We start from the raw sequence: 13,884 nt of genomic DNA on the forward strand, positions 1-13,884 counted from the left end.
ATGCTTCTTTCTTTAGTTTCAAAGCCTTACACAAAACAAAAGCTGCTGCCTGAAGCCACTATGCCACGTAATCGAGGGGAGAAAGGTTCAAACTCACCTAAGTAACATTTTAAACAAAAATTTTACCCTCACCTTGAGCCCTCAAATCTCCCGTTCCTCTCATATTCAGTCGGGAGCCTCATTGAAAAGAATGCAGAAGCAAAAGGAAGTGGGAAAGAGAAGACAAATCTTACACTATAATATACAATATCTGAGTAGCTGCTAAAAGATACTGCAATCATGCCAAAGGTGTGTTAAAATACAAAGCAACAAAGATGTAAAGAACTTCATAAGTTAGACCAAATTCAGAATATAGTGTCAAACTAAATGGAAGTCTATAAACTACAGTTTTTAAAAAGACCATAACTTATTTTTACAATGAATGTCTATATATATTAATACTGTAGGACTCACTGAATAAAGTTGAACTTCTAAAAGCAGAAAATGTGAAACTAAAGTTACAAAGTGTATTGAAGTTATTGTATTATTTAGTAAGTACCTCCTAAAAGAGAAATAACTCCCAGTTATTTTTAGGCTAGTGATATACAGAAGTTTTATCTGGGAGTACAATGTATATTTGAAAAAATACCCTATTTACAGACAAGTCTCATCACCCTGTGTGTTTGCATGCACATCAGATCTGAGGTATTAGGTGTTTAAAACAATACCAAATACCTTAACGCAAAAGAACAAGATGCATATATATTTTAACAAAAGTTTAGAGGTAAATCCAAGCTTTCTCAAGCTGTGGTAACTCTATCCTATTAATTCCCACAGTGACGCATCTTCCACATCTAAGAATAAACTTAAGCTTTCTGTCTTCTTGCATTGCTTAAAGCTACATTGCTGATCACTACCATTTTTTAAAAACCCATTATCAAGCAGAATTAAGGGGAAAATCATCTTCCTTGACCTTCCCATTATTGCAGTACCACGGTTTGACATCTCAGCATTAACTCTGCTTGCAGGGAAGCTGCTTTTATAAGGCTCTTATCAAGACTACTCTAAGCTAGTACATGGCTTCACTGAATAATGTAAATTATTAAAGCAGTTTGGTTGACAAGTGTCTAGGGATAGGAATGTAAGACAGTAAGCTTATTTTTTGATGCAGAGCAGTACTTAGATCAGGGTGTGGGGGGTGTTACGAGGCTTAATTTCCTCCTTCCTTTTGAGGGTTGTGGTGAGGGAACAGGCTTGTAAAAGGACTCTACAGTCCCTGTCACGAGGAAACAGACGCTGTGTTAGCACTGCGAGGAGCATGGTGGCAGCACTTGCTGTACAGGCTATGGAGTCTGCTCCTTGTTCAAAATTCACACTGCTATTGCAATAGAAATCCAATTAAGAAAGTGGTAAGTCACTCAGCTATGAGCTGCTTGTCACAACAGCATCTGATCAGAACCCTGCTCTCTGAGGTAGTGCACAGCACATGGTACGACAGAGTCTCTGCTATGAAACATTTGCCATTGACTAATGAACAGCTGTCACAAGCAAAAAGGATAAAGAAGATAATGAGAAGAAAACAACTGACAAGTCCTCAACTAATTCTAGCACTTCAAAGTGGATTTTTAATGGTAGTTACTTTCATGAGATCTCATGCTACTTATCTATTGTGGATACAGGAGAAGGTAGAAAGAGATTTTTCAGGTCTGCATATACAGTCCCTGAACTCATCCTTGACAACAACTCTGTAGGACCGAGAAGGGAGTAGGTGGGAAGGGAGAAACCATCGCATGTACCAACTGAAAAAATCCACACCTTTCAGGTGATCTGGGAAAGGCTCTTTTTACCAGGCAAAGCAAGCAACAAGTTTGAAAACACTGCTCAACTGAAAAATTGAGAGTACTTGAACTTTAAAGAGCCTACTGTGGTCCTACAAAGTGGAAGACAACAGCCTTGTTAAGAGCTGCAAGCATTTATGGGGCTTTTTGTGGTTTGGTTTTTGGTTTTGTTGGTTTTTTGTGTGTTTTGTTGTTGTTGGTGGTTTTTTTTTTGTTTTGTTTTGTTTTTTTTTTAACTTGCCAAAGGTTGTAGAAAACGGGAACATAACCCGTCTCCCTGATAATGAATAGTCTTACTGTTACTGGAATCTAGCCAGAAAAGTCTGGGAGGGAAAATCCCTAATGATGTTCTTAGACCCTTTCATGGTTGAAATTAAGCCAAACTGTTCTGTTTCTAAACCACTGTACTCTAAATCTAAGAAGGTCATAATTTACAAAATACCTGCCACTTTGAAATAATAAACACTTTCATGGAAGCCTCTCAGAAAATCCTTACTATCTTCAGTTTTTCCATGCCTCAATGTTCCATTCATTTAGCATGAGGAACTGCATTCGGTGACACGTATCCTCAAATACAAGCCATCACGCCAAGCTTTGGAGAGCTGTGCCAGTCTTTCTAGATGCTCCTTCCTTCATGAAGCACATGGTTATGGTCCAGTTCTACAGCCCAGCACTGGTGCTTCAGGAACAGTCACTTACTGTACTGCCAGTACTGTTTCAGTGGGTCTGCAAGTCAGAGGCAGCCCTGAGGCCGCCTCACTGCTAATACAATCTTCACTTCTGCGGGAACTACAAATTGCTAATGTATGCTCTGAATTTTCTGCTTTTGCTTGTATTTTTACATAAATTAATTTTATGGACCAAGATGCTCCTTGATCTTGAGAATGGAACAAATATAAAGGAAAGTTGTGTTCTCATTTGTCATGCAATGCCTATACACTATCTCCTTTATAATTTGTGAAAGGCTTTCAAAAATGTTTCCATACATCTGTCCTGAGTTATGCTGTGTTTTCTGTTCTTTACATCTTTGTACACTGTGTTGAAAATCCAAATAAACACAAAGAAAACTGTCTAAAAAGATATGGAAAAACAGCAAAAAGTGCAAGACGCTAAAATAAGATCAATTTATGGAAATGGAGAAAAGATGCTGCAATAAAATCCAGAACATAGAAGGTGATTTTTGCTGTCAGAAGGTTAATTTAGACTTCCACAATATGCTGATTGGCAAGGACAGTGCATGGTACAAGAGATACATATATATTTTATACCTCTGTGCACCAAGTACAGTATTAGAACTCAGTAGTTTAAAAAGGAGTTACTGATTATTTTGTTCAGCTCCGCAGAATGATGTTGCAGTAGTATATATATGTGCTATTCAGTTACAGTAGTTCTTTCAGTATCAAAGATTCATAGCACAAAAAGTGAGAAGAAATTGCCAAAACCCCCAACATTTTCAATTTTATTTTGTACCTACATACAGATCAGGTATGAAGGGGCACCATGCACACTTAAAACAGAATTTAAAAAGCAGAGTCTGGTCCTGTGTAGGTGGTGTAAGACTTTGCAAATCTCTTACTCAAAAGACATATTCATGGAAGCTGTAGCAGCTATCTCCACAATATTCTAAGATTCTTGGCCTCAAGTCAAAGGAAAATCTTTAAAAATTATTAAAAAATTAACTTTTTTAAGTCTCAAATGTGAACAGTAACCTTATAGTTTAAAATTGTACTCATATTAGCATTTTCCATCTTTCTTCAGAGCAGCAGTGTAACAAACTTATATATATCCAGTTGTGGAGGTTGCACAGATCATAACCCTTTGTTTTAAAAGCAATGTGACTAGAGAGGCAAAAGCTCCCTCTTACAATGTGGTATGCACCCCACAACTCATGACGCACAATGGGTTAAAACTATTTCCGCTGCTCAGTTTCATCTGTATGCTGTGTTGGACTGTTTCCTTCCTTAAAAGTTGGTGTGCATTCTTTTTCTCAAGTCAGCTATGACAATGCCAGCCAACCCAACCAACACCAGTTCTAAACATAGTCATGTTTGGAAGAGCTCTGATTATTAATACCGTTGCATGGAATTTACTCATTTAATCGGGTAGGGTACATTTAGACTCGGACTGTACATAATAATCCCAAATTTAGGCAGCAATTTACATATCACAGGTCTCCCTAATCAAAGTATTTCCTTGAAATGGTCTGACAAACTTCAAATTAGTCACGTGCATAGCCTTGCATTTCGAAAGTTAAAACAGATGTCTGGTTTTTGGCCCCATCTCCCTATTTTTGATCAGTAGTTGGAAATTGAAAGTACTACCCTTTAAGAAGCTCCAAGTTATCATACAACTGAACAGAGTATTACAAAATTCTACTGGAATATTTACCTGCTGATCAAAATTGTATAACCAACTTTCATGAATCATAATGGATTAACAAGATATATAGCAGCTTGATTCATTCCCAAATTGTAAAACTAAATTAAATCCTTTGGGCTTGAAATGCAAATCAGACTTGTGAGCTTTTCCCTTTTGTCAGTAAATTTACATAGATGTTATACTTTTTGTTTATAACTGAAGTGCTCTATTTGCACTGCAGCTGCAATTCACTTCAGCAAATGCATCCCATTTTAAAATAAGTACACAGCCGTTGCATCTTCATTCAATCTTCCATACCAAACTGTTATTCACAACCGTGTTCAGTTTGCCTTCTATTGTATCACCTGCAGACAACACTTCAAACTGATTTTTTTTATAAAATATCATAGAACAAAGAGAGAAAGAATGTAAATTTAGAATCACTTACCTTTATTTGCTTGTAACCTTATGTTTTGTTTATACTTTCATCATTGTTATCAAACACCTCATTCTTCAAACATAAGCATGCTAAGTGTATTAGTACAGAGAACAGAATTACTTTGGTACTACCAACTCTATCAAAGAAAGAAGAATTCACAAGGCATGCTTAGCATCTTGTTATACAGGTGCCACAGATTCTTAAGTATCATCATGAGTTAATGGATTTATTCTATGCTTTCCTCTCAAGAAAGAAAGTATTTAGTTCTCAGCAGAAAGTTTAGTTTTTCAGGAAACCAAGGCTAGAAAGCCAAATCTGTTGTTAATTGCAGGAGCCACTTTTTTTTAAATATAAATAAATCCTACCTTTTGATAAACCTGAATGACATGTTTCTAAAAGAAATTAAGCCAAAATAATAATTAACAAAAAGTCTTGTACAAAATAAATCGAAAAAGCCATTTAGAGTGAAACATGCAAAAAGATGTCATTTAAAACGCGCAATGAAATTACACTTCAATACATTGAGATTAGGCAGAGGATTTAGGGTCTGAAGAGTCAAACTCTTAACATTGCTGCTTCCAAACTTAATTTTTCTGGGAAATATGCCACCAGTAGTTATTATGAATTAAAATACGTACTGGTGTCAAAACACTTTGAAACTCAATTTGCAAGGCCACATAAAAATATGTTTGGATTTTCTTCATGTATTTCAAATAGAAAGCAAAAATCGGTAACTCTACTACAATTAGATCTTGAGTATTTTCAGAGTTAGGTTTCTTCCTTCCTTCAGCACGTTAGGTCAGCCACGCTGTGCCAAAAACTGCCTTAAATATTTAGTTAATTTAGTGACAGAAGCTGTAACAATTGCCTACACCAGAACATACTTAGTTCATAATCAAAAGGATTCTGATTCCCCATAGAGAATGCTAAAATAAATTAACAGGTTTCAAGGTTCTTTATAATTTATTTAAAGAGAAGAAATATAATGATGTCCTTTGATGACACTATTCACCTCCTTAGTAGTCTGTACAGCACCTATACTAAACAGAGCCCCAGCTGTAAAAGGTCCTCCAAGTGCAAACTTAACCATCTCTAACAGTGCTATTGTATTACAACTGGATGTTATTTAATCAAGTTCAGATGCAATTTAAACTATTGTCAAAAGTAGTGGCGGAAAAACTTCAAGAAAACCACACTGCACTGCAAAAAGTTGAAACTCAGAGGTAGTGATAGAAGTTTGAATACTGCCTAAACAACTGAGTGAAAAGCTTGCATGTTCACAGTTTGAGCATCCACATTTGGAACGTCAGATGGAAAATTAAGTAACGACATTAAACAAAAGTACAGTAAGAAAGATGTAACAAAAGAATGTGTCTGATTAAGACTTCACTTGACAAAAAGCAGATAACTTAATTCTTAAAAAGAAATTCAAATTAATCTTTTATCCCTCTCTCTCAACAGAAAAAAAAGGGGGGAAAAAAAAGAAAAAAAAAAAAAAAAAGAATTTCATACAGCACAGTATTTCCCAGGGAAGTGTTAGCTGGCAGAGAGCTGAGCAGGGTAAAACATTTACCAAAGGCCAGGCTGTCACATTTTTGTTTTTCACAGAAACAACTTCTAAATTTTTAAAGAAATTCAGTCTCTAAATTGAAATCAGCCAGTTGTGAAAAACTGCAAGTTTGGCTCAGCACTATTTTGTAGGAATTGGAGACTATGAAGAGGATGCTGAGAGAGAGGCACATATAATCACAGAACAGACAGGAAGTAAATGGCTTGGTGCTGATGTGATGTAAGCCTGAAACAAAAGCAAGCAGGCCAAGATCAGAATGATATATTCAAAAAAATTTCACCTGATGAGGAGGGTACAAAAGCATGAAGATTATCTTAAGGCAAAGATAAACAAACCCTCACTTCTGCAAACACAAGTTGTTGGTATCAGAGTGGTCTGAAGTATGCAGTATGTGAATCAACAGGTTTTAAATATAGAAGGAAAATAGATAGTTTTCAATTTTAGGGTTTGTAGGAACTAATTTAAATCATACATGGATTTGAAACTAGAAGTCCAATTAGAATAAAAACTGTTAGTGCAGGAACAACACCTACTTAAGCTAGGTTTTGGCTACACCAACATACCTTCACACCAAAACCAGAATCTGCACATGAACTAAAGGTCAAAACAGGAATAAGTTTTTCAAGGTTTGACCAGACTCCTGCCTAGACTGAAAGCATAGTACTGCCATTATTTTAACATGACCTATGCTAGCACTACTGCCAAAAGAAACTTTTGTCTCCTGCCCCTCCCCTTTCACCTGTGATAATTCTATTCATGTGTTGCCAGCAAGATTATTCTGGAAACACTGACAGCCTAAGTGATTGGGAAACACAACCTGAGCTTCTAACACTACATTAAATATCAAGACTGCGATCCTAGTTTATGCTGTCTACTGATTGACCATGAAGTCAGAGCGAGCAGCTTTTGAACTGAGCTGAAATGTTTCAGCTGTGCAGCATTTGTACCTCAGACATGAGGATGAAGAGCATAGAAGAGCACAGACCAAACTGTCTCACTTTTTATCCCACTTGATTCAACTGCTAAAAACAAATGGCTTCTGTAACCAAAAAGAACTATGAAAAAATCATAAGCCAGTGCATTTCAAGTTGCAGAAATTGTTAAGCCATTAATCAGAGAATGTGGACAAAACCACCTAAGCAATGAACTACCAGGTATTTCTACTACCCGGTAAAAAGGAAATGTTGCATTACCATTTTAAAAGGCTTACCTTCTTGTTAGTTTTGAAGTTAGTTTACTAAACAGGTTAGTGGAGCCCCTGGTTCGAGTCTGTGAGAGTGGTGTTGCTTCATGGGACAGACTGGGGGAGGCTGGTGGTCCATTGTAGGTAGCAGTACGTCGCTCTCTGAGCTGGCCATGGAAAGTGCTCCGACTAGCCGTTCCTCTGGGGAAACGAATACGATCAGGTGTGGTTGCACTGCTAATGCTGTGAGTTGAAGCAACAGGAGTTCTTTGATCGGGAATAGTGCTAGAGCAGAAAAAAAAAACAATGCTAGAACTTCTTTCCAGAAGCACTACAGTTCTGCAGGAAACACAAAACACTACGTTCTACAGTAAAGCATAAGCAGACACTTTTATATAGGCCAGGTTTGGAAATACCAACATTATTACAGCACTGTATGGAATCAAAACTTGTAAGAAGTTAGGATTAAAAGGCTGCCGAAACAGAAACCTACATAGGCAGAAAAATGCAACAGGAGTATCCTGGAAAAGACCAGATAAACTAGGCACACAATGTTTCACTGAAGACTGATAAAAGAATAGACAAGTAAAGTTTCCTCCCAGGAAAGAGAAGCAATAGGTAACTTTAGTGTCTCTCCCTCCACATTCTATATATTCATCTTTGAAAATCTTGCTAATTTGAAAGTATCCTACACAAAATTCTCTACAAGTGAACTGCTCCAAGTAGTGAAGTCCTTCAGGATACAGAGTTAAAGTCTCCCACAAACTTTGACAATAGGGAATGTCCAATACTCCTAACACTAAGAAAAAAATTAAGGTTCATTATTGCAGGATTATGTCACAGACAGCCTGACACACCACAAGACAAATGTAAACAAGACTAAAAAAAAATGAGGAAACACACATCTTGTGGGCAATATATACTAGAACAATCTAGGACTAAAATTCCACAGCACAAAGTTAAGAAGCAGTGGGTATAAGTTAGTTTCACAACGATTTCAGGTTCTTACATAGGCCTGAAGTTATCTGCGCCATTGTCTATTGGAGGCAACATCATCTTCGTGTGCACAGAGGCTGACATGGACATCGACTTCTGATGTCGCAGCCGAACACTGGAGAAGGATGTAGTACAAACTGAAGCAGGGCTAGCTGCGTAAGCGAACATTTCTGTCAGGCTGTGAGGGGGTTTGGGTTCAGGCAGAGGCAGAAAGAAGAGCATGATGGACCAACAACAAACTACTGCATAGAAAAAAAGCAAACTTTTCCTTCTATTAACTGATTTATCAAAGAACACGAACTCTAACAGCCCTCTTCTATGTAAATAGCAGTAACTACCCTACACTCCCCTTAAAAAGCATCCTTACTATATCACTTGACATCTATGAAGTGATCATTCTCTTACCATTAGCATTAGTTTGCAGTGATACCCTCCTTGACATACAGAACCTGAATAACTTGGTGTTCTGTGCCAAAGCACTACTATAAAGCACTGATGTAACTCGTATTGGTCTTAACATTAAAAAATGCATTAAAAAACCCCACCAACTGCACTTTCCGAAGACTGATGACAGCTCCATTACTGCAGCGAAATACTTTGTTTTCAGAATGTATCCATGTTAAAAGAAATCAGTGTAAGTTGGGCAAGCTGTCAAATCTCGATCCACATCTGATAACTGAGAGGACTTCACAGGTGCAATCGAAAACAACAATATCATGATCTTTAACAAGTCCAGAGAGGCCCAAACAAAAAGGCTACTATAAATCAACCTGCACATGTAGGAAGCAATGAATAACACTTGGTGTTCTCTGAAGAAAGAGGTATGACTGTTGAAGAGCGTCTCATATTGCTTGGCCATGAACCTTAAATTCTCCAAATTACCATTCAGGCTTTGAAGGAAGGTATACAGTGCCGTCTTAGCAGAATGGCCAGTAAGCTGCCAGCTGTATAATATGTTAAAATTGGAGCATGAAATCTTCTTCTTTCTTTGGGCCAAAATACTCTTTGCAGCCTTCACATTATCTAGTAACGATAAGGATGTGAGAAAACTGAGAGGCCACAAGATGTATTGGACCTTTCAGGCTACAACACCGTATGTCATTCATCTTGCTTGCTTTAAAAGTAAGGCAACTGTAGTTCAGAAATATTGTTCAAGGTTAGGAAATCATAATTGTCAGCGACAGTTTCATGACACTGCATGTTCACTTCCAAGTTACATCATGACTGCACATACTGAAATTCAAGTCCTGTTATCTCATTCTGGCATGTCAGACTTCGGAGAAAGCTAGTCCAGCTACAAGTATCAGCTGACCCACTTCTCAGGCTTAGCTCCCAAAGCACTAGTAGAAAACACCCCACAGCTCAGACATCAGAACTGCTGGCTAAAACCGTTAGCAAAATCTACTACTTTTTCTCTTGGTTTTAACTTTTCAGAATCTAGAAAACTTCATCCACATTGTGTATGCATCTCTACAACAAAGCCTGCAACACAGCCAAGCTTTTACATTATCCCAGAGTATTAAGAAATTGTAAGGAAATGAACATTCATCTCAAAAGCAATACTCTGAAGGCAAGTAATCCCCAAATAATTGGTCACTAGCCTCTCAAGCACTTCTAGCTCCTTTCAATTTGTTGCAAAAGATAAAGGAGAAAGAATCTAGATTTACAACACATTAGACCCAAGTTTTATTTAGTCGCCTGCTTCCAAAGATGTGATAGCTAAAGGTATCAGTAAGGTACCAGAGCACTTATTAAAGCATATATATCTCTTCCTCTGAATCTTTGCTAGAAATCAGCTTCCTTACTAGCCTGGGAACACAGAAACAGTGAGCTAACATTCACTAATTAGTGCCAATGCTTATTAAAAATCTGATGCTGTTGTAAATCATTTGTGTTACAAATGATTTAAAGCAATTGCCTATAATTATGAAGAGTGTTTCACAAGTCCCCAAGTGCGTTAATTAATGCTCAGACTTTGGAGGAAAGCCAGCAGTCCTCTGCAGAATGCCTGTGTCAGCCACACAATGTGTTAAGTAGGGATGTGAAACTTCAAAACCTTTTTTTTGCTTCTACCAGTCTGGCACAGGGGTCTTCAAGACTACTTTCTCCAACATCAAGCCCACTAGCTGACTATCAATTCCTCAAAGTTTCCATACATTTGGAAATACTGCCTTCTCAGAATTCAATGTGCAAGATAAAAACAGAACAAGCAACATTTTAAAACTTTCTCTACAGAAAGAAGAGACTTCAGATGTGCACATCTTGCCTTTTAAGGCAAGTCTCCCAAGTTTTCACTGGGTCACAGTTAGTATCTGACTGGCTATGGAAAATCTAAAATCCAATCTGTAACAAATCATTTATAGCAATTACTCCTGCCTTTACCATTTGCCACCAATAGGCATTTCAAAAGCACAGAAAGCACTTTTAACAAAACCTTGGATTTATACAAAGCCCAGGTTCTACGTCAGATCTTGCTTCACAGAAGAACCACCATTACAAGTTTCTAAAGTTCTTTCTGCCAAGTTGAAAGTACAATACTAGAGATACTACAGAAACACCTGAAGGCAGGCAGAATTCATTCTGAAGAGCCAGTCCCATCAACAGCCATATCGATTTAGCCTGCGTTAAAGGTCCCTGCATTTCATGTGATCAGCCAAGCCTTTGCCCAGTTACAACAACAAAATATATTCAGACGTAAGCTCTGAATTCTGTGCCAAATCACAGTAATTCTGAAATTGTGCCAAAATGAATGTGCAGTTTAGTGTTGAAGCGTTTCAGACAATGAGAAGTCTAATTGTAAAACAATTAGCAATGCATTCTCATTATCTTTTCTCATTTTAACCCTCTATAAAAAGTAACAAAAGTAGTAATCAATAATACACGATAAAAGCTATAAAGACTTTTTTTTTCCCCCCAACAGTGAAAATATAAATGCTCAGACATTTCAAATGACCCAAACAGGGCTAAAGTTTGCAGGATAAGCAAATGATGTTTGTATACCATATTGACAATAAAAGGTAAATTACGTAAGGATAACCAATTATGGATATAAAATAGAATTAATGTAGTTGCCAAGTACTACTCAATGTTAACTTTGAGCTTAATGCCCATATGCGACAAACCGGAAAGACAGTAGTTTGCTGAGAAACTCCAATCTGGAGAAAAAAATAACAACTTCAGAAGACAGCTCCTTAGGATTATGAAGTTACTCCTAAATTAAGGGGACATCTGAATCTCAAGCCTTCTTAGTAAACAATATCTAATAACTTTTAAAAATGTAATAAAGAAATTTTAGATAAGATACTGCAAAAATATTAGTTTAAAGACGAACAAAAATGTAATTAAACCAAGAAATCAAGTAATCAAATCCGATCAAAACTATTTTGGACAGAAAGATCCATTTTTCAAAGATAGTTTGGAAAGAAAAAAGCTATTAACGTATCAAATCAAAGAAAGGATGGTGAGCTTTAATCTAAACAAACTTGGTAACATTAACAAGGACTAACCAATGAAGGCTGAGACAGACACACTAAGAGACAGTACCAAATAGCTGTGCTGTACTTCACAAGACAGTTGACTGCAGGCCCAGCTGGCCAGCTAGACTTTTGGCACTCTTCAAACTTATACTTGACTTTTTTCTTAACCACTTTCAGTTTGCAGAAAGGTAGGAGGAAGAGACAGGGTCAAAATCATGTTCTTTATCCCTAGGCTCCAGGAGTCAAACAAGGGACAGAAGGACCTTCCATGCAACATCACAACTTTGCCACTCTTCCTTATGAACTGCTGAGGAAGCGGAAAAATTCTGTGCAAAAAATGGCAGATCTTTCACCAACTTAAACCTGACCTAGAAGAAAAGTATTTTCTTCCCACCCTTTACAATATATCATAAAATTAGGAAGGGGTAGAGAAAATTGGTAAGATTAGGAGAGATGGACATATTCCTCCAAGCTTAAGCATTTTTATTAAGTACTAGCTATCTGGGCGCTCTCCTGGCAATGGTCAAGTACTTAACTGTTACCAGTTTCTAAGACCAGGAAAATTCTGTGAAGAATGGTTGGTTGGAACTTAAAACACCTCACCCAGCCAGGAAATTTGGTGGTATGTTTCACAAGTATTACTCTATACCTAATGTGTACGTTCACTATTATATTTATTTTCTACGGCTCTCAGTCTTTGGTACACAGGGAAGGATGGCACTAGACATGGCCATGGTGCTAATACATGAACTGGTTAACTCCAATTCCATTGCATGCTCCAGTCAGGCTTTCATTCAGTAAAGCAGGAGGAAACCTGTTATTTCTCTTAACTGTTTTCACTCAGAATATGGAGGTATCAGTGCATCCCTTCTCAAGATGAGTTCTGTAAATACTGGGAAGCAACTAGACTACAAGAGTATCAGTAAGGAACATTATTAGTCCAAGACAATGGCCTACCACTGTTTCATCTTTGCTCAGAAAAAACTGACCTTCTCCCTGAGACTTTGTAGAAAAACAGTATTCCAAATAATCCCAACAAAGTACAGTTTAGAGTGAAATGTAAAAAGAGAATGGCCCAAGAGAGATGGACTTTGTCGTTTGACACTAAACAAACCTCTTCTGCAAGTGTATGTTGTTTGGCCACAGGAGTTAACAGCTGATTTAAGATGAAGGCTGTACAAATATGACATGTATTTAACCAGAAATTAGGAACTTCCTTTTACATTCTAAGTATAAAGACTGTATGTATAGGAAAAAAAACCAAAACCCAACATACTTACAGGTGCTCCATAACCAAAGATCTGTACTCACCTTTCATTAAGAATTACACTAGAGTATTACTGATTTTTAAATTAGGCATTACAATTTTTTGGAAATGTGAAGACAGGGACATACACCATATGAAGACATTTCATATACCTGTTCTCCTTGCCATTTTGTATCACTGAATGCCTATCAGCAGTGGTTCTTTCACTACAAACATATGTGTTGCGCCGTGTCATTGCTCCAGGGGCAGTATTATTCTACAATTAAAAAACACAGGCTTGTTATTCCCCACAAAAGGCTTTTCTGGGGTTAAGTCTACATATAATTGAAGGCAGTTTTACTTCATGCTAGTTCTACACAGTTAGAAGACTTACAATAATTAAGTTAATATACAACACCTTCCAGTATTTTTAAGGAATAATGCAATCACAAAAAATAATTCTAACAAGTTGTTCTTGTATTTCATGTTGATGGCTCAAAATTAATATCGCTTAAAGTTTTTAATTACCAATGTTCTGAATTACAAACTCTCAACATGTATAGCATTCATCTACATCTGGATACCTTATGTCTTTATAACCTATTTCTGAAATACTTTACCACTTGCAGATTGTAGAATTTTCCTTTAAGTTAAAACCATACCCTTAAACAAGATAGGAAAAGCAAAGACTTAAGAAACAAATGTGGTAAAATTCAGTGGGAAGGTAAACATGGACTTTTAAATATTAAAATACTATAAAACACTAGACAAGTTTAAAAACAGGGAAGAATAAGTCAAA

At 37.0% G+C, this 13,884-nt stretch overlaps 1 protein-coding gene across 23 annotated transcripts in view; it reads right to left on the reverse strand.

Annotated features, from left to right (window-relative positions):
• Positions 1 to 13,884, reverse strand: part of MARK3 (microtubule affinity regulating kinase 3) — a 64,433-nt gene that overhangs the window by 4,611 nt on the left and 45,938 nt on the right. For 7 of the 23 annotated variants that reach the window (XM_030007427.2, XM_030007423.2, XM_030007425.2 and 4 more), the window contains 5 exons: positions 13,259 to 13,362; positions 8,377 to 8,541; positions 7,395 to 7,652; positions 4,980 to 5,006; positions 133 to 177 (listed from right to left, as the gene is read on the reverse strand). In XM_030007427.2, coding sequence (XP_029863287.1) covers positions 133 to 177; positions 4,980 to 5,006; positions 7,395 to 7,652; positions 8,377 to 8,541; positions 13,259 to 13,362 — 599 coding nt within the window. The remainder of the gene's footprint in view (positions 1 to 132; positions 178 to 4,979; positions 5,007 to 7,394; positions 7,653 to 8,376; positions 8,542 to 13,258; positions 13,363 to 13,884) is intronic. The other 16 variants (XM_030007435.2, XM_030007440.2, XM_030007438.2 and 13 more) reach the window with 7 other exon arrangements.

The sequence above is a fragment of the Aquila chrysaetos genome, chromosome 2 (genome assembly GCF_900496995.4).
Source record: "Aquila chrysaetos chrysaetos chromosome 2, bAquChr1.4, whole genome shotgun sequence".
In the NCBI taxonomy this organism is placed as follows: Eukaryota; Metazoa; Chordata; class Aves; order Accipitriformes; family Accipitridae; genus Aquila; species Aquila chrysaetos.